General features: G+C 45.6%; 1 protein-coding gene across 2 annotated transcripts in view; it reads left to right on the top strand.

The window, feature by feature from the left end:
- Positions 1-19,058, top strand: part of JAG2 (jagged canonical Notch ligand 2) — a 108,848-nt gene that overhangs the window by 69,809 nt on the left and 19,981 nt on the right. Inside the window, exons 8-16 of one of the 2 annotated variants that reach the window (XM_077323861.1) lie at positions 767-880; positions 4,488-4,601; positions 5,940-6,053; positions 6,502-6,548; positions 7,235-7,408; positions 13,030-13,180; positions 14,763-14,927; positions 16,183-16,296; positions 18,708-18,821. In XM_077323861.1, the coding sequence (XP_077179976.1) occupies positions 767-880; positions 4,488-4,601; positions 5,940-6,053; positions 6,502-6,548; positions 7,235-7,408; positions 13,030-13,180; positions 14,763-14,927; positions 16,183-16,296; positions 18,708-18,821 (1,107 nt within the window). The remainder of the gene's footprint in view (positions 1-766; positions 881-4,487; positions 4,602-5,939; positions 6,054-6,501; positions 6,549-7,234; positions 7,409-13,029; positions 13,181-14,762; positions 14,928-16,182; positions 16,297-18,707; positions 18,822-19,058) is intronic. The other variant, XM_077323862.1, reaches the window with a different exon arrangement.

Below are 19,058 nucleotides of genomic sequence, written 5' to 3'. Positions count from 1 at the left end.
ATGCTTTATACAGGGAATGATTCCTATACACCAGGGGTAGTCAACCTGTGGTCCTCCAGATGTTCATGGACTACAGAATGCTGGCAGGGGCTCATGAGAATTGTAGTCCATGGACATCTGGAGGACCACAGGTTGACTACCCCTGCTATACGCAGTCTTAGTGATTTGAAAAAAGGGGAATTAATGCATTTTGCCAGTCTTTCCGTCATGACTACCCCCCAAAGACAACTAAATGGTAGTGCATAGCACACCATGCCCAGCAACAATACATTCTGTTATTTCATTCATTATTCCTACCTTTCATCAAGGAACTCAGGCCAGTATATACAATTGTCTTTTCCCACTTTTGTAGTTGTAGAGGGTAGGTTTGACTGAGTGATTGGTGTGAAGGTCGCCAGCTGAGCTGGGTCATGAATGAATTTATTTTTTATGTATTTATAACTTTGTGAAGGAAGCTAGGCTGAGAGACGAAGGGTGGCCCAAGGTCACCCCATCCTGCAGGCTTCCATAGGAGAATGTGGACTTCCCAGACATGAAACTCTTAACACATTACATGATCCATGGCTTATAAAACAGTATATACCTCCCAGAATTCTGGTGGGTGATTCCAGCAAGAGCAGAGAGATGCGTTGCCGAATCCACGGAGTATTACTGTGGAGACTCCCCATACATGAAGGCCCCTAAAGTTTCTCAGGAAGGAATGCCATTGCTTTGTGTGTACAGAATAATAATCCTAAACCTAAAGAGCATTTTATTTTCTCACTAGCTGAGCACGCGTGTGTGTCAAATCCTTGTGCTAATGGTGGAACCTGCCATGAGATTACATCAGGATTCAGGTGTCAGTGTCCAGCGGGATGGAGCGGACCAACGTGTGCTATTGGTAGGTACAGCTTGTTCCTCAAAGTACCATGCAATAAACTGGCACTAGAGTTGTGCTCTCTATAGCAGGGGTAGTCAACCTGTGGTCCTCCAGATGCTCATGGACTACAATTCCCATGAGGCTCATGGGAATTGTAGTCCATGGACATCTGGAGGGCTACAGGTTGACTACCCCTGCTCTATAGTATTGTCTATACAAAAAGGTATAGCTCTTAGTTGAATGATCCATGAAACGCGGCTGTGCATCATAGTTCTTGTCTTTGCCTGGCATCACATTTCTTCCTGATAAGACAAAATTTGGGTTGCGTGAATTTTGTTTCTTGACTGGAGTGGCATACGTTTGCATCCAAAATACGTTTACACTCGACCAGGGCCAGGGGCTTTTCGGTCCTGGCCCCAACCTTGTGGGATATGCTCCTGGAGGAGCTGCAGGCCCTGCGGAAACTCTCAGCGTTCCCCAGGACTTGCAAAACGGAGCTCTTCCGCCAGGTCTATGGTTGAGGCTGGGCAGCAAGGAAGATCATGGCCCCCCCTGCAGGAGTGGCATTAGTGAATTTCATCTGCACCCTCTGCTCACCCTTCCCCTCCAGAATATATTATTGGGAAGATTGTTGGACTGGGAAATGTTTTGGCCACAGCATCTTTATCCCCACGGGGTTTTGATTGTAATTGTATCTTTTGTTTGTATGCCTGTTTTATTGGGGGTTTTACTCAGGTGTTGTAACCTGCCTCTAGGCTTCAGGGAGAGGCGGGCAATAAATTGAAATAATAAGTAAATATAATAAATAAATAATATTGCACATTTGAAGGAAGAGCCATATTCTGGTTTTAGCTGGTTGCTAGATGGGTACTTGTCAGGAGCATTTCAGTTCCATACAGTTTTGCTTATTCTTCATCATGACATCTGTAGTGCTGAATTTTTTATTACTTACTACATGGTTTTATGTGTATTTTACTGTCAGTTTTAATTATTTCACAGTAGTTGACTGTTAGCTGTCATCGGGCGGAAAAGAGTATACATATTTTTAAATAATAATAATTTGGGATTGCCTCTAAAAGCCAGGCTACACATTACATTTTTCATGAGTCAGGCTGGAGTTCCTGGGACTTGACTCCCTTTCCCTGCAGCCTCTCAGTGGCTGTGCATTAAAAGCAAATACTTCACATACAGCTCCAAATTTATGCAAATAACTCCTAACCAGGGACGTTTTAGCTAGGGGAAATGGCCAGGAGTGGAAGGCAGGGGCTGCTTCTCCCTCCACGCCTCATTTCCAAGCTGAATTAAGCTCCTGCTGCTTTTTAAAATAACATTCCCCATAACTGCTGTGAGGCAAGCAGGGGACTCCAGCCCAACTTGCCAAAGAAGTACTGCATAATCACAGCAGCACATGCTAGCTAGAAAATCACAGCAAAAAGCCTTTGCCACACGACTCACATGTGTGTGGGAATAAGAGCTTTGCTACAAGATTCCATTAGGTGGTAGAGTTTTAGAGGTATCTGCACTGGGTATTGGGTTCCATTCTTTCTGCCAAGAGCTTTACCTCTTATTACTTGACAAGTGATTTTGCTATCCCATCAAATCTCAGCTGACTTCTGGCAACTCCATAGGGTCTTCTAAACCAGGGGTAGTCAAACTGCGGCCCTCCAGATGTCCATGGACTACAATTCCCAGAAGCCCCTGCCAGCATTCGCTGGCAGGGGCTTCTGGGAATTGTAGTCCATGGACATCTGGAGGGCCGCAGTTTGACTACCCCTGTTCTAAACAATTTAGAGGTGGTTTTGCCATTGCCTGCCTCTGGGTAGTTCCCCTGGTATTCCTTGGTGGTCTCCCATATAAACACTGAGCTGGGCCAAACCTGCTTAGCTTCTGAGGTCTGACAACATCAGGCTAGCCTGGGCAATCCAGATCAGAGTATAATATGACGACTTATTAGTATGTCCTTTTTCTTTCACCTAGCTTTGTCTGACAAAACAGAATCAGAGTCCAGTGCTTGCCCTCAAAAGCTCACGCCTTAAATAAATCTTTGTTGGTCTTAAAGGTGCCACTGGACTCTGATTTGGTCTTGTTGTGCTGCTTCAGACCCACACGGCTACCCACTTGAATCTAGCTTTGTCTAGTAAGCCTTGTTTGCTCTGGCCTTGCTCAAAGATGTTTCTTACTCAGAGAGTGAGTTTTGAAAAAAAAAAGAAAGACAGGTATGCAAATTCTTAAGTTTGGACCAGGGAACATCCTGTTCCTAAATCAAGCAAAAGCCGCATCGTCCTTTTGGGATTTACCGGCTACGTAAACAAGGCCCTAACTAGTTTAATAAGAGCAGCTGAACTTGTTTGCTCCTAATAGGCCATGTGAAATTGTATTATGTGCTCCTGCTACCTTGCTTAAACTGCTTATTGCTGTGCCGCTGTGTTCTGCCAGGCTCTCGTCTGAGCCGGGATTTCTAAACATTCTGTCACATGACGTAAGCGTAACTTCAACAATGGAAGGAAGGGTGTGTGGGTAATACTGAAGCATGATTCGGAAGATGCCTTCACATTTGGCTCAACTGTTGTTCAGGGAGGTCCGGAATGCCTGCATTTTGAAGGCTGCTTTCTACATTACATTTTTTAAAATATCACAGGATTATTCCTGCAACTTCTCCTTCTTAAACTCATGACCGGAACATTTTAGAAGAAGAAGAAGAAGAAGAAGAAGAGTTGGTTCTTATATGCCACTTTTCTCTATCCGAAGGAAGCTCAAAGAGGCTTACATTCACCTTCCCATTCCTCTCCCCACAATAGATACCCTGTGAGGGAGGTGAGAGAGCCCTTATATGACTGAAGAAGAGTTGCTTCTTATATGCCGCTTTTCTCTACCCGAAGGAGTCTCAAAGCGGCTTACAGTTGCCTTCCCTTCCTCTCCCCACAACAGACACCCTGTGAGGTGGGTGAGGCTGAGAGAGCCCTGATATTCCTTGCTCGTTCGGAACAGCTTTATCAGTGCCGTGGTGAGCCCAAGGTCACCCAGCTGGTTGCATGTGGGGGAGTGCAGAATCGAACCCGGAATGCCAGATTAGAAGTCCGCACTCCTAACCACTACACCAAACTGGTGCAAGAATCGACTTAGTATGGTCGCTCCACATAAGGGATTTAACCAGGCGTACATATAGCCTCAATCACTCTCTTTGGGACAGAAGAAGAGTTGGTTCTTATATGCCGCTTTTCACTAACCCGAAGGAGGCTCAAAGCGGCTTACAGTTGCCTTCCCATTCCTCTCCCCACAACAGACACCCTGTGGGGTGGGTGAGGCTGAGAGAGCCCTGATATCACTGCCCGGTCAGAACAGTTTTATCAGTGCCGTGGCGAGCCCAAGGTCACCGAGCTGGTTGTATGTGGGGGGAGCGCAGAATCAAACCCAGCATGCCAGATTAGAAGTCTGCACTCCTAACCACTACACCAAACTGGATATAAAGCCCAGTGCCTTTATATCTGAGTTTGGGGTAATGGCTTTCGGGATGGTCCATGCAGTTTGATGGCACCCCTCTCTTGAAGTTTGTGGCTAGGTCCTCTCTGCCTTGAAAAAGTGTGCATATCGTCTCAAGTCACTTCAAGACCCTCTTTCCCTCCCCCAGATATCGATGAGTGTGCCTCTAACCCTTGCGCCAGTGGCGGAACGTGTGTTGATCGCATTAACGGGTTTGAATGTATATGTCCACAGCAGTGGATTGGGTCCACCTGTCAGCTTGGTAAGTCTGGACACTTGAAGGTGATTTGACAAGGTGATGGGGGTGGCATTTGTTCAAATTATCAGTAAAATGTTCAAAAGTGGTGGATTTCATGTCAGTCGCTTAATTTAACACTCAAATTCTCCCAAGATTTGATTTAAATTAGCCACCACACTACCTCTGAGCTCCAGGGCTCTGTACTCTGCAATGTGGAGCATTCTTCCCTGCCTTGATGCATTCCCTAAGCAGTGGATGATGATACTTCTGGCATGACAGTAACAGTAACGTCCTGACCTCTGGGGTGGCTATTAACGAGGGCTGCTCTGTGGTGTTCAGTTACTGCACCTTTTTGTGGTTTGTTTTGGCTCGGGTGTGCTCTGTTCTTGCATCTTGCTTGACCTACATCTCCCCGCCCCTCCCCGTGGTGTGTGCATGTCTCTGGACTGTGCAGAGTCCCTGCAGATGAGGGGCCAAAGGCTATGTTTTGCTAACCTTTGAAACTCCCTCCCCCCAAAATGGTGTACAGGACATGATTAGACCAGAAAAGTGGCATTTTGGTCCCCAGATCTCTCACAACATGAGTATAAATGTGTATTACCCCTTGACAGATGAGACTATCCAAGTATCCAGTTTTGGCTTACGAGTAACAACCCAGCGACAAATTTGTCACGTGGATGTTTTAATCTTATATTGCATCACATTATAGCAAAGACCCCCATCTAGTGTGGCGTAGTGGCTAAGAGCGTCAGATTAGCATCTGGAAGACCCATGTTCGAACTCCCACTCATGCTGAGGAAGCATCCTGGGTTGGGTGCACTTGTGCTAGTCACACTTTCTCAGTCTAGCCTACCTCACAGGGTTTTTGTGAGGCTAAAACAGAGGACAGGGAGAATGGCCCCTTCGGGTCCCCACTGGGGTGAAAGGCAGGATATCACTCAATTAAATAAATAAATATTCCCTTCTCCAAAGCCAGTGCCTGTCCTAGCATTTTCACTCGCATTCGTAAACATTGGAGGATATACGTCCAATTTAAACCCCCTTAGTGGCACAGTGATCGCTCACAGTTCCCCAGACTAATGTTGCCTTGCCCTATGGAGCAAGATAAGAAACAGCAGCCTGTTCAAACAGCATGTGTGGCGACTTCAACTTGGAACCCTGAATTCCTGAGCCTTGCTGATCCAGGAAGAGGATGCTGCGTGCCGAAAATATCTGCGGATGTGCCACAGCATTGTCACTGGGTCCCCTCCTTCTGCGAGCCATTTGCGCGGCTGATATTTGGGAAAGCTTTGCTTTGGTGCAAGGGCAGCCTCTTGCCGGGTTTGTTCTTCACTCTCTGCTTTTCTTTCTCTTCTTTCACAGATGCTAATGAGTGTGAAGGGAAACCCTGTCTTAATGCTCATTCTTGCAAAAATCTTATTGGTGGATATTACTGTGACTGCATTCCAGGATGGAAAGGACTAAATTGTCACATCAGTCAGTATTTAATCTTTAGTATCTGCCTTTGACCCTAAAAGAGCTTCTTCTTTTTTTTACTCCTAGACTAAATCAGAGCTTTATTCTGTAATTCCTGTCTTCTCTTTCGACTTCTGAACCATCACAATCTTCTCAAAGAGCCATTTTTAATGCTGCCTCCTTTTGGCGGTCGTTTCCTTGCATCAAAAGCCTTAGCTTTCGGGTTATGGAATGAACTAACCGGACGTAACTAAACTTTGGCCTTGGAAGACTTTGCTCAGATGTATCACTTTCCTCTTGCCTTTCAGCTGAAATAGAATTAGCCCTTTTCGGTTCTCTCAGCCTTGTGTTGCGAACCCCTTCTGGAAAACATCACATTGATCACTGATATGATGAATTCAAGACACTGCTTGCCTTCGCTCTGTAGGCTTTCCTGCAATTTTTGACATCTAACCTGTTTGTTCCATAGATATTAATGATTGCCGTGGACAGTGTCAAAACGGAGGGACTTGTAAGGTAAGGCGGACTGTTCAATGATCACTTTTTCTTTAGAATGCTCTGAACTCATGGACGCTTTAGGCTGAGCCTGCACGGAGGAGCGGGTTGGAATAGATCGCCTCTATGGGTCCCTTCCCACTCTGTGAGTCTAACAACTGCTTCAAAGAGGCTCCTGTGTGGCCAGTGTAAGGGAAGCATAGCCGACAGGAAATTATCTCCTATTTTGAGGATTAAAATTATCTTTAACCTGGCAGCGTGGCAGCCCGGCCAGCACATGCTAGCAGGGGCTCCTGGGAATTGTAGTCCATGGACAACTGAAGAGCCATAGTTTGGCCACTCCTGCATAGAACAACATAAGTAAAGTCAAGTGTAATTCAGGTCAAGTTGTCAGTGACCTGGTCTAGATCACCAGCTCTCAGAAGTTAAATTGGTTAGTATTTGGATGGGAAGACCACCAAGGAAGTTGAGAATTACTACACGGAGGCAGACAATGGAGAACAACCTCCGAACCTCTCTTGCCTTTCTGTGGGGTCAGCATAAATTGGCTGTGACAATTCCATTTTACGCCATCAGGTTCAGTGGGCTTGCTTTAAAAAAAACCAAAGGAAAACAAGTGGGTATTAGGGATTTTTTAACATCTAGGGAAGATGCCCGTGAGTCTCTTGCAACGAGGGTATCGCTTTCAGCTTTTTCTTTTCTTTTAGGATGAGGTGAACGGCTATCGTTGCTTATGCCATCGTGGCTTCGCTGGAAAGAACTGTGAAATAGAAGTTGATGAATGCATGAGCAACCCGTGTCAAAACGGAGGACGCTGTGAGAATCTGGTCAACGGATTCCATTGTGTGTGCCCTCAGGGCTTTTCGGGAACATTCTGTGAGGTAAAGGCTGCTTTGGAATTGTTACCAGCTGTGGTGACTGAGTTCTGGGCTGATTCTGCACTTACTTTGTTTTTTCCGTTGAGGATCCTGCTGAATTCAGATCGATTTGAACTCGGGTCTTCTTCTACCCCCCCCCCCCAATTGAAACAGAAAGTGTTCTGCACTTGTTTGGGAAAGCTCAGGGCAGGGAGGGGAGCAAAGCGCAGCAGGAGTCTATTTCTTTCTTTTCTTGAATGGGGGGAGGGAGGAGGATTGGAGACAGCGGGGGTGGGGGGGAATAAATCCAAGAGGTAAATCTCTGCTGAGAGTTAGGGCTTCTGGAGCGCGGTCACTTTAAGACAAGCCTTGCAACCGGGAACCAGGAAGTCTTTGAACTGACACCCTGGCATCAGGGAAGACTGTTTTGCTACGAGGCACGGAGAAGGGAGCTTACTGGCAAAAAGCAGCACTTACTGATGCCAATTTTTCGAATATCGAGGGTTATATCCACTTCTGGATATCACGGGGGGAAGGTAGGGTCACTCCGGATCAGTCATGCATGTTGCAGAGGGAAAATTTAAAGCGCCCAAAATCAAAGAGGAAATCGAATTCAGTGTAGACGGCAGGGATTTATTCGGACTGGGAATAGGTAAAAAGCCCTGTGCAGACTCCTTCCATGTTTACGCTGGAGCCAGTCAAGGCTGCTGACTCGTGTATTAATGGAGCGGTTAATTTAATACTCCATTTGAACAGGCAGATTTGTTGGCCTGTAGTACAGTCCACTGGCTTTATTATTTGAAGGGAAAACCCCCTACTTGGCTTGCAGAAGATCCCAAGTTCAGTTGCAGCGTCTCCAGTTTAAAAGGTCTAGGCTGTAGGTGAGATGAAAGACCTTTCCCAGAAACCAAGGAAGAACCCCTGCCAATCTGAGTAGACAGCACTAACCTTGATGATTTTTTGGTTTTCTCTCTGGCTATGTTGAAATGCAACCAACAGGCCACAAGGGCCTCTTAAAAGGGATAACATGCATGCTTCCTACGCCAGGCTTTCTCAACCAGGGTTTTGTGAAACCCTGGGGCTTCTTGATTGCCCTGGAAGGGTTTCCTGAATGAGTGTTAATTAATTAATTTTTAAATATATTTTTAAATTTTGCTACACAGCTATGCTTCTCAATCATATTCTGCACAATCACACCACTTCTGGGGTTTCTCGAAGCCCGAAGGATGTTTCAGGGGTTTCTCAACAGTAAAAAAGTTGAGGAATTCTAGTTTTTATCATTCCCTGCTGGTTTCTGCCATTTCCGAGTTTTGCTGCCAGGGAAGCAAGTTCCTCTTTAGAGGTGCTAACTTTCCAGTGACGTACCACAGTAGGTAGTATCAGGCCACAGTGATTGGTGGCAGGAGGACTGTTCACAAGAGCCGGTTCCAAGCAGCAGACTAGAAGCCTCCCTACCTCTACCATCGGAGGAGTCAACGCTCACTGGCTCATTCGCAAGGAAGGGCCAAACTAGACACTCCGTTTTGCTGAGTCGCGTCAGGGTCCTCCAGATCCTTTTGCCACAGCCACACAGCAGCTTCTGAGAATGTCATTTTAAAATCGAAAGGAGCCCGATTGGGCTTGAAAGTCCCCACCCTCAATCTGTGTTGTTTTCCCAAATTGCAACTGCCCAGGAGGGGAGTTACTTGCATAACCATGAAGTTGCACAGGGAGCATTCTGAACATCTGCAGTTCCGAGGCTATGTCAATAAGTCCCTGCCAAGGCTGTTTTGGCTTGGGGAAAACAACATGAGGTTGGCGGTAGGGAGGCAACACCCACTCCTCCCTCCAGCATCCCAATTCGCAGCTGTACCCGGCAGCTGTTCCGTGGCCAAGAATCTGGTCCAGGTTTCTTGGATCCAACTTGCCGAGTATTGTACAGTGTGGTTTGGCCCTAATTCTCACACTGTTCTACACAGGAGGAGCAGGGAAACACCGCTTTTTACTGAGTCTGTTGGTAAGGAACTGGGTGGTGTGGACATTCCCTAGCATGGCTTCTTGGCTTTTCTGACTGTCCTGGATTCTGTTCCTTTTTCCTTATATTCATGGCGGAATTGCATTTTTTATGAAGTTCAGATTCTTTGAGCTGAGAACGTATCTAGGGTGTTGTTGGGTCTTTTTGCTGCATATATTGGAACATAGTTTAGAACAGTGGTTCTCAACCTGAGGGTCGGGACCCCTTTGGGGGTTGAATGACCCTTTCACAGGGGTTGTGGCAGGGCAAGCAGCTTGGCCAGGTGGGGCATCCACACAACAGCCTTACCGGGTAGATAGAGAGAGAGTCTTGAGCAGTGGAAAAGAGCGAGATCAGCATGGTGGGACAAGAGGCAGAACTGAACTGAGAAACCCTGGGGAAAAAACAATTTATATACAATCGTGGACCGTCATGCCATTGGTCATTTTCGATTTAATTTCTGTGAAAGAACACTTATAATTTTATGGTTGGGGGTCACCACAACATGAGGAACTGTATTAAAGGGTCACGGCATTAGGAAGATTGAGAACCACTGGGTTAGATTATGCCACTTGTGCAAGGATTAGATTTGCAAACTGACTTCTGGCCCCTGTTACCATTTGGGATTTTTTGATGATCAGATAAATATCGATGAAAGAATTTGGCAGCACCCCTCTAAGATTTCGGGAAATGCAACCCTCCAAAAGCCCTTAATCCCTTTGCTGAAGCGGAACAGTAAAAGGGAATCTTAATGTGATTGTGGGAGACAAATGGAGGATGCATGATGGAAAACTTTCCTTAACTTTTTCTGTCTATATTTATGTTCTTTCCTCGCTCCCTTTAAAAAATACTGATGGGCTGAGAGTCACCTTCAGCTGGGTTGAAAAACTAAGTTTTTCAGTTTGCCAGAGCCATGGCAAAAGTTGAGGACAAGCTCGTTTGGAATCTGTTCATCTCACTCCCATCAAGAAACGTAGAAACGACCACCTATTCCAGTACTGTTATGTCTGCCTTGCTCACATGTAGATGCTGCTTTTAAAGTAAATCTAATTGACATGAGACCACAGTGTTAAGATTAGTCACTTCCTTAAAAGGATGTGTCTGTGCAAAGGTTTACATGGCAGGAGCCCTTGTTTAAGTTTTGGCACTTTCATCCTCATCGTATTAACAAATCAGTTTTAAACTACCTGATTTGTGGCACTAGAAAGGCAAAGACCTGCTTGCAGCCCATCAACAAAATGTGAATAGCTTTTAAGAAATACTACAAGAGGCACGTGGAGCCAAGGCGAAAGGATGAAGCCCCTTTACAAGCTTTGCAGTCCTGGTGACCTCGGCAGCCCTATGCCGCTTCCATGGACGTGCATTTGGGAAAGAGTAGTTAACCGTGTCTTAATGTATAAATACCATTTGAAACACTGTGGGAAAATTCTCCTCTTCAAAAATGCCTTTAGACATTTTTTCTATTTTTCTATTTTGAACAACCTGTGCCGGAAAATAAGCAGTCTCCGAGACTGAAAGAAGCGATGGTGGGAGTATCATTTGGTTTCTGGACCACCTTTCTTGTGCCATCCTACGTACCGAAGTCATTTCCCAAGGCAACGATACACCTAGTAATGTAAAGAAACAGACACTAAAATCGTTCTGTGCTGACAGAACATTAAAAGCAGGAACACAAGAAAAGAATCCTTTAAAAGAAAAGTAGTACAGCGACTCTCAATTCCTGGCAAATAGATGGGGAAAAAATGGAGATAGTGACAGATTTTATTTTCCTGAGCTCCAAGATCACTGCAGATGGGGACTGCAGCAAAGAAATTAAAAGACGCTTGCTCCTGGGGAGGAAAGCTATGGCAAATCTAGACAGCATCCTAAAAAGCAGAGACATCACCCTGCCAACAAAAGTGCGTTTAGTCAAGGCTATGGTATTCCCAGTTGCAATGTATGGCTGCGAAAGTTGGACCATAAGGAAGGCCGAGCGTCAAAGAATTGAGGCTTTTGAACTCTGGTGCTGGAGAAAACTCTTGCGAGTCCCTTGGACTGCAAGGCGAAAAAACCGGTCAGTCCTAGAGGAGATCAGCCCTGACTGCTCTTTAGAAGGCCAGATCCTGAAGATGAAACTCAAATACTTTGGCCACCTCATGAGAAGGAAGGACTCCCTGGAGAAGACCCTAATGCTGGGAGCGATTGAGGGCAAAAGAAGAAGGGGACGACAGAGAATGAGGTGGATGGATGGAGTCACTGAAGCAGTCGGTGCAAACTTAAATGGACTCCGGGGAATGGTAGAGGACAGGAAGGCCTGGAGGATCATTGTCCATGGGGTCGCGATGGGTCGGACACGACTTCGCACATAACAACAAAGTACAGCTATTGTAGTAGAAATCAACAGAATTCACAAAATGAACTCAGAACATCCTTTAAAAGACTTAAAACCTCAGAGAACGCCCTGTTTCATACCCTAACCCAGCCTTTCTCAACTTTTTTAACCTTTGAGAAACCTCTGAAACTTCTTCAGTCTTCAAGAAACCCCAGAAGTGGCGTGATCGTGCAGAATATGGTTTGGAAGCATAGCTGTGGACATGCCCACCCAGGCCCCTCCCCTGCAGGCCCACCCTAGGCCATTAGAGGATGATGACATGACCGTACGTGGTCATATCACCCAATAAATGTTTAACAAATTTAAAAACATATTTTAAAAATTAACTTCCACCCACTCAGATCCATCGGCCAGCTCCTTCTCTCGTGAGACTAACGTTATGACCTCTGACTGAACAGGCGGTGGTTATAGGATTAGAACGCCATCATTGTTGTTATTGTGTAACATATAATGGGAACCTATGGGGTTTTTATTGTGATTTTAATGTTTTATTGTGAACCGCCGTGAGATCTTTTGGCGAACAGCGGTATACAAGTTGAATGAATGAATGAATGAATGAATGAATGAATCAACCCTTCCAGGGCCATCAAGAAACCCTAGTTGAGAAAGCCTGTCCTAACCAGTCTTACCTCCATTATTTGAGGTCACATGGAGCAGACCACCTGCTGATAATAGCTCTTGTGAACGTTAGGAAGGTCATTTGAGAGTGCGTCAAAAATACAATAGGTTGGAATCCCTAAGAAAAAAATTATACATGGCTTAATCAAATACAAATCTGAAAGTAGCCCTCAGTTCTCATAATGTTTCCTTCATTTATAGTCCAGCTTTCTCGTATTCGGGGACGCTGAACCGATTAAATCATTCTCTTCCCCATTTTATCCTCACGGCAACGCTGCATGGTAGGTTGGGCAGAGATCACCCCAAGGTTTATGTGGCAGATCAGGGGGTTCAAAGCTGGGTCTCCTGCATCCGCGTTAGATGCCCTAACCACTGCGCCATGCTCCCTTTCTGTTCTTAATTTGTTCTTTTTATTTTTTTTATTTATATATTTGCATTTATAGACCATCTCAGGGCGGTTTACATCATCAATTAATATAAAACAATTAAAAATCAATCAACAATTAATGAATAAAATTGAATCCTTTTACGTTCTCCTTACAGTGCTGCATTCCTGTAAGTGCCTTCCACCTAGTTTGTAAAGGCTATAATGACCGTGACATAACTCTTCAACGTACGTCAGGACACTTATCCCATGATTTTTTTTTAAAAAACCCATTACAGATTGATATCGGCCTCTGCAAGCCGAATCCTTGCCAAAATGGTGCTAAATGTTACGAACTGCGGGGAGACTATTATTGTGCCTGTTCCGATGACTACGACGGAAAGAACTGCTCCCATCTCAAGGACCACTGCAAAAACAATTCTTGCAAAGGTATCATCTGCCTTTTACCCCTAATAGTGAAGCTTTCTGAAAGCCAAATGAAAATGGTTGCCTTGCAGCAAAGCAAGATTGCTCTCTGCTGTTGTTGTTTTCGTTTACGAGAAATGACATCCTCAGTGCAAAAGTGAAAAGATGGAATAAAATATCTTCCTGGTGCATAAGAAGTGAAGAAGTTACTGCCATTCGCTTCATGGGCCCTGCTTACAAACCCAAACTTTCCTGCATGCGTTTGAAGCACAATTATATCCATATTTTCATGAGTATCAGATCTGCCTGCTGAATATTCCTTATGGAATATTGCATATTCAAATACAGTAAAGCTTTGTTTCGGAGGGCAGCTGTGTTGATCTGCTGTAGAATGGCTAGTTTTGAGTCCAATAGCACCATAGAGACCAGCAATTCCAGTGTAGGAGTTTTTGAGAAACAAAACTCCCTTCACATATTTCTGATGAAGGGAACGTTGACTCTCAAACCACATACCCTGAAAGCTGTGATGGCCTCTGAGGTGCTCCAGGATTCAAATCCAGCAGAAAAAGTTTTGTCATCTGGTGCTAGATTATCTGGCACATTCAGTTAATTGGGATCCCGCTGGATCACCATGCCCATGTATCTCTGGGCACACATATGCCCCATTCTTGTTGTCGCTTGTCATTGCTGGACTTCTGGTGCTGCCAGCTGACATCATCCTTAGGTGCTTCCTTCCCCCTTCCCCTCAGCCTGCCCCGAGCTGGCAGGAGCTAGCTTTGCCAGAGGACTCCTGGGCAGCTGGGTTGTTCACCTGCCTGCTGTATAGTGATTTGGGCAGAAGGGTCCCTCCAGGCATGGAAGCTGTTGTCATGGTGTTCCCAGTGGAGTGAGGGGTTTTGTTGCAGATTCTTCCTAGCAGAGGCAGGGCCAAGCAGTAAGCTGGAGCACTCTGTGTATTTGATGTAGTGGTTAAAGAACGGTGGACTCTAATTTGGAGATCTGGGTTTGATTGGGGGAAGTTGACGCTCTGGGCACGCGCCCAGCCTCCAGCTTCATACTGACAATGTTCTCTGAGAGCTGACATGATGTCATGGCTAGAATGTCGGACTAGGACCTGGGAAGACCAAGTCCACATCTTCTGCTAAGCCATAGAAGCCTTACAGGATGACCTGGGGCCTCTCAGAGACCCAGTATGGCAAAGTGGTTAAGAGCTTGGGTTAAAGTTGGGTTAAATTCCCCACTCATCCACCTGCAGGCAGCTGAGCTAGTCACAGTTCTGTTAGAGCTGTCCTCCTGTTCACTCTGTTAACCCAACCTACGTCACAGGGTGTCGGTTTCGGGGAGAGGAAGGGAAGGTGATTGTCACAAGCAGGGTATAAAAACCAACTCTCCTTCTCAGCCACTTGGGGACTCCTTTGGGTAGCGAAAAGTGGGGAGAAAACCAGCTGGTCTTCTCTTCTTCTAATCAGCACACATACCGGGGAAAAAACCCTTTCCTATGAGTGCCAGATATAACCCCTTTACTGCATGCCAAGAGGTGAAAAGTGGCACTGGAGAATATCTTTGGGAGCCTTTAAAAATTTCCACTTGCCTTTTCTTTCCTCAGTCATAGACAGCTGTACGATTGAGGTTTTTGCCAATGCCACCCAGAAAGGCATTCGCTTCATCTCATCCAGTGTCTGCGGACCCCACGGACGGTGCATCAGCCTTCCGGGTGGGAACTTCACTTGCGCCTGCGACAGGGGCTTCATTGGAGCGTACTGTCACGAAAGTAAGTGGAAGGGGGACAAAAATACTTGTTTAAATATAAATTGACTCTTTAACGCTAGGAGTTGTTGAGGAATTTTACTTGGAAGATCGTTTGGGGTGGGAGCTTAGATTCCTTAGGGCAGGGGTAGTCAACCTGTGTTCCTCCAGATGTTCATGGACTACAATTCCCATGAGCCCCTGCCAGCAGTTGCTGGCAGGGGCTCATGGGAATTGTAGTCCATGAACATCTGGAGGAACACAGGTTGATTACCCCTGCCTTAGGGGATTGGGATCATTTCACTTCTTTCTTGTTTGTTTGTTTGTTTGTTTATTTATCATATATTTATCATACTTCTGGGTTATTAGTTCAAGTTTCAGAGCTTGGTTGCGACTGGTCCTTTCTGTGACTATTAGCAGGGGCAGTAAGCTAGCGCCAGCTAGTAGCCAGCTAGTAAGCTAGTAGCCAGCTTCCGTGCCCTATATTTAAATCATGGCTGTTCATTTATGAACTATTTAGTTCCAATAGATGATGGACCAGCAGTTACCTTATGGGGTGGGGAAAAGTTGTTTCTACCCGTTAAAAATATGTCTAGTTCCAATTTTGTTGTGAAACATCATTCCTCCTCCTGACGCATGCCAACTGACTACCTAACAGTAGGAGTCGAAGATGGCAGGCAGGCCTGTGGTCCAGTTCTTCCACCTTCCAAATGGAACTCCTGTGGTCTGGTGGAACAGCTCCGTCTCGCAAGCCCTGCAGAACAGTTTCACAAGCCCTGCAGAACAGTTTAAGCCCTCGGGTTTCTGGTCTTGTTACACAGTGTTCTCATGCTGGTAACATTTTCCCAAAAGGATTACCAGAGAATTATAGCCTGCCCAAAGCAGTCTAAACCTGCCATGGCAGAGAGTACGAGAGAGCCAGCATGGTGCTGTGGTTGACTAAGATCTGGGAGACCTAGCTTTGAATTCCCACTCGTGCCGTGGACGCTTGCTGAGTGACCCTGGGCCAGCCACATCCTCACAGCATAGCCTATCTCACAGGGTTTGGACCATAAAGTGGAGGAGAGGAGACGAATGCAAACCCCTCAGGTCCCCATTGGGGAGAAGGCAGAACAAAGAAAAGAAATATAATATCAGCAGACACCCAGGGACTGTGCTAGACTGCAAGAACGCAACAGATTATGGAGTAGAAGATTTGTTAATGTGCCCAGTGAAATAAATAAGGCCATATTGTACCAGATAAAATAGCTCTAGTGATGATTATTTATCATTGTCCTCAGATATCAATGACTGTCTTGGGAGACCTTGCAAGAACGGTGGGACTTGCATAGACGAAGTGGACTCGTTTCGATGCTTCTGTCAGAACGGCTGGGAGGGGGAATTGTGCGATATCAGTGAGTACCACTAAACATTTCCATCCTTTCTCAACTTTTTTTACTGTTGATAAATTCAAGTGGGAAGTCTGACTGATATTCAGACTGACATTCAAGTGTCAGTCCAAAGTAGCACAACAAAAATAGAGTCCAATAGCACTATTAAGACCAACAAAGATTTATTCAAGGCATGCAGGCACTCGAAAGCTCACGTCTTGAATAAATCTTTGTTGGTTTTTACTGTCAAGAAACCCCTGAAACATCCTTCAGGCCTCGGGAAACCCCAGCAGTGATGCAATCATGCAGAATGTTGTTGAGAAACATAGCTGAGTATGCCCACCTGGGGCCCCTCCCCTCCCCCTCCAGGCCCATCATTAGCCATTTGAGGGGGTCAACATGACCATAGATGGTCATATCATCCCATAAATGTTTAACAAATTTTTTTAATATATAGAAAATGAATTCCCACTCATTCGGGAAACCCTTCAAGGCCATCAAGAAACCCCAGGGTTTCATGAAACTCTGGTTGAGAAAGCCTGTAGTAGCATAAGATTACGTTTTAGCTGTGGTAGGACTCTTTTGCAGCCCAGTTTTAGAGGTGCTTTACCCCACATGGAGGGGGAGCGGAACTGTTTCTCAAATTACAGAATCACAGAGTTGGAAGGGGCCATACAGGCCATCTAGTCCAACCCCCTGCTCAACGCAGGATCAGCCCAGAGCATCCTCAAGCATCCAAGAAAAGTGTGTATCCAACCTTTGCTTGAAGACTGCCAGTGAGGGGGAGTTCACCACCTCCTTAGGCAGCCTATTCCACTGCTGAATTACTCTCACTGTGAAATTTTTTTTTCTGATATCTAGCCTATATCGTTGTACTTGTAGTTTAAACCCATTACTGCGTTTCCTTTCCTCAGCAGCCAACAGAAACAGCATCCTGCCCTCTGTTAACTGTTGTCAAACAAAAGATGAAGGAAGGCAAGAACCAGTAGTGCAGTGAGAAAATGAGAGCTTATTGATAGAATACTAAAGAAATCCTAGTTAGAGGAGTATATTTTTATTTCCCACTGCACTGCTGCCATTTGTCTTTGCCTTCTTCTGTCTTAGCGACTGACTCAGCCCTCTTTTGCTGTCAAGCAGAAGACATCAAGTACATATTTGGTCATAAAATACCTGTCAAAACAGGGTTGTGGCTCTCTTCTCCAGATTGCTCTGCTAAGGAGAGCATGAGCTCCCTTAACACCGGTTGGCAGCCATTGGAATTGTGTTTAATCCTGCAGATTCAACAATTTACAATAGCACTATAAACAGTTTAACTACTCAAGCTTCAAATCATGCTCTACAATTCCCACGAGCCCCTGGCTATTGTAGTCCATGGACATCTGGAGGACCACAGTTTGGCTGCCCTCATTTAAACGAAAATGCTGTAGAACAGCACTTAGATTAAGCTGACAAATTCCCTGTGGGCCATAAACCTCAGGGGCATCCCTTCAGGGTCTCAGACAGGAATCATTCCTTGGGACTAGTTCTTCCCTATCCTGGTGGTTTTAGGGACTGTACCTGAGAAGCTTCTATTTAGGAAAACGTGTGTGTTGTCCATTGATTCCTGTGGGCTTTAAACTCAATCATTGCCAGTGTTTGTCTCTTGTGGCCCTTCCTTGCATATCCTGGGAATGGCTGATCGCCACTGTGGGGTGGTAAGTGAATTCTCTCCAGGCCAGGCTGGATTCTGGGGAAGAAAATTGGGAGGAGGAGATCACTTGGGCATGAAAATGGGGTCACCGTGGGTGGGCAGGCAGTTGGGAGTGTCCTGCATTGTGCAGGGGGTTGGACTAGATGACCCTGGAGGTCCCTTCCAACTTTAGGATTCTATTTGTTTATTCACTTTATAATATTTATATACCACCCTCCCTTGCGGCTCAGGGCAGTTTACACTGGAACTATCATGAAAACAGTACAATATAGCAGGCATCATCTTTTGAATGTGTAGCACTCTTAACAATAGGAACTTAAGTCAGTTTATTTGTCTTCTTCCCCCTGTGTCTGAATTTGAATCCACATCCAAAGTGGTCCACTCCCCTCTATGTGTGCGTGGTGTTTATAATTAGGAATCACTGTTCCTTGTTGCTCTTCTAGCCACGGTTCCCTAACGGGGCACATATCCAGGAAGTGGGCAAAGCGGGGCTTGTGTTTGGCAGGTGATTCCCAACTTGAATACAGCCCCGGTGGGAGGAATGAGCTGGCTGCAATACTCCCTAAGGTTCAGGCCGTGTGCCCAAAATGAAGGTTTATGCTCTTTTGCTTGATAGCGATTGCAGCTGTGGTCCTCCATGAGCCGCAGAGTGACTTACCGCTGCATTAAACCGTCTCTCGTTTTGAAAAATGGTTGTAAAAATTGTAAAAACTTTTGCTCAAGTGCCACGCATTTGAACTTACAGATGCCAACGACTGCTTGCCAAATCCATGTCATCATGACGGCCGGTGCATCGACTTAGTGAATGACTTTTATTGTGAATGCAAAGATGGCTGGAAAGGCAAAACATGCCATTCACGTAAGTGTCTTCGTGGTGCGCTGGGGTTGTTGGGTTTTTTTTTTTTGTTCCGATTTTGTGTGTTTTAATTACCAGAAGTTGGAAAGGAAGCTTTTTAAACATCTTGGAAAATAGGTTTGTTTAAGGAAGTCGTGCACAAACACGTCCGATAATCGTCTCTTGCTCCAAACGGAGCAAACAACTTAACAATTTGGCACAGTGCGTTGAACAAAGCTGGAGAGGCATGCTCGCAGTCGT

The sequence above is a fragment of the Paroedura picta genome, chromosome 2 (genome assembly GCF_049243985.1).
Source record: "Paroedura picta isolate Pp20150507F chromosome 2, Ppicta_v3.0, whole genome shotgun sequence".
Classification (NCBI taxonomy): domain Eukaryota; kingdom Metazoa; phylum Chordata; class Lepidosauria; order Squamata; family Gekkonidae; genus Paroedura; species Paroedura picta.
This window is presented reverse-complemented; position numbering and strand designations above follow the sequence as displayed.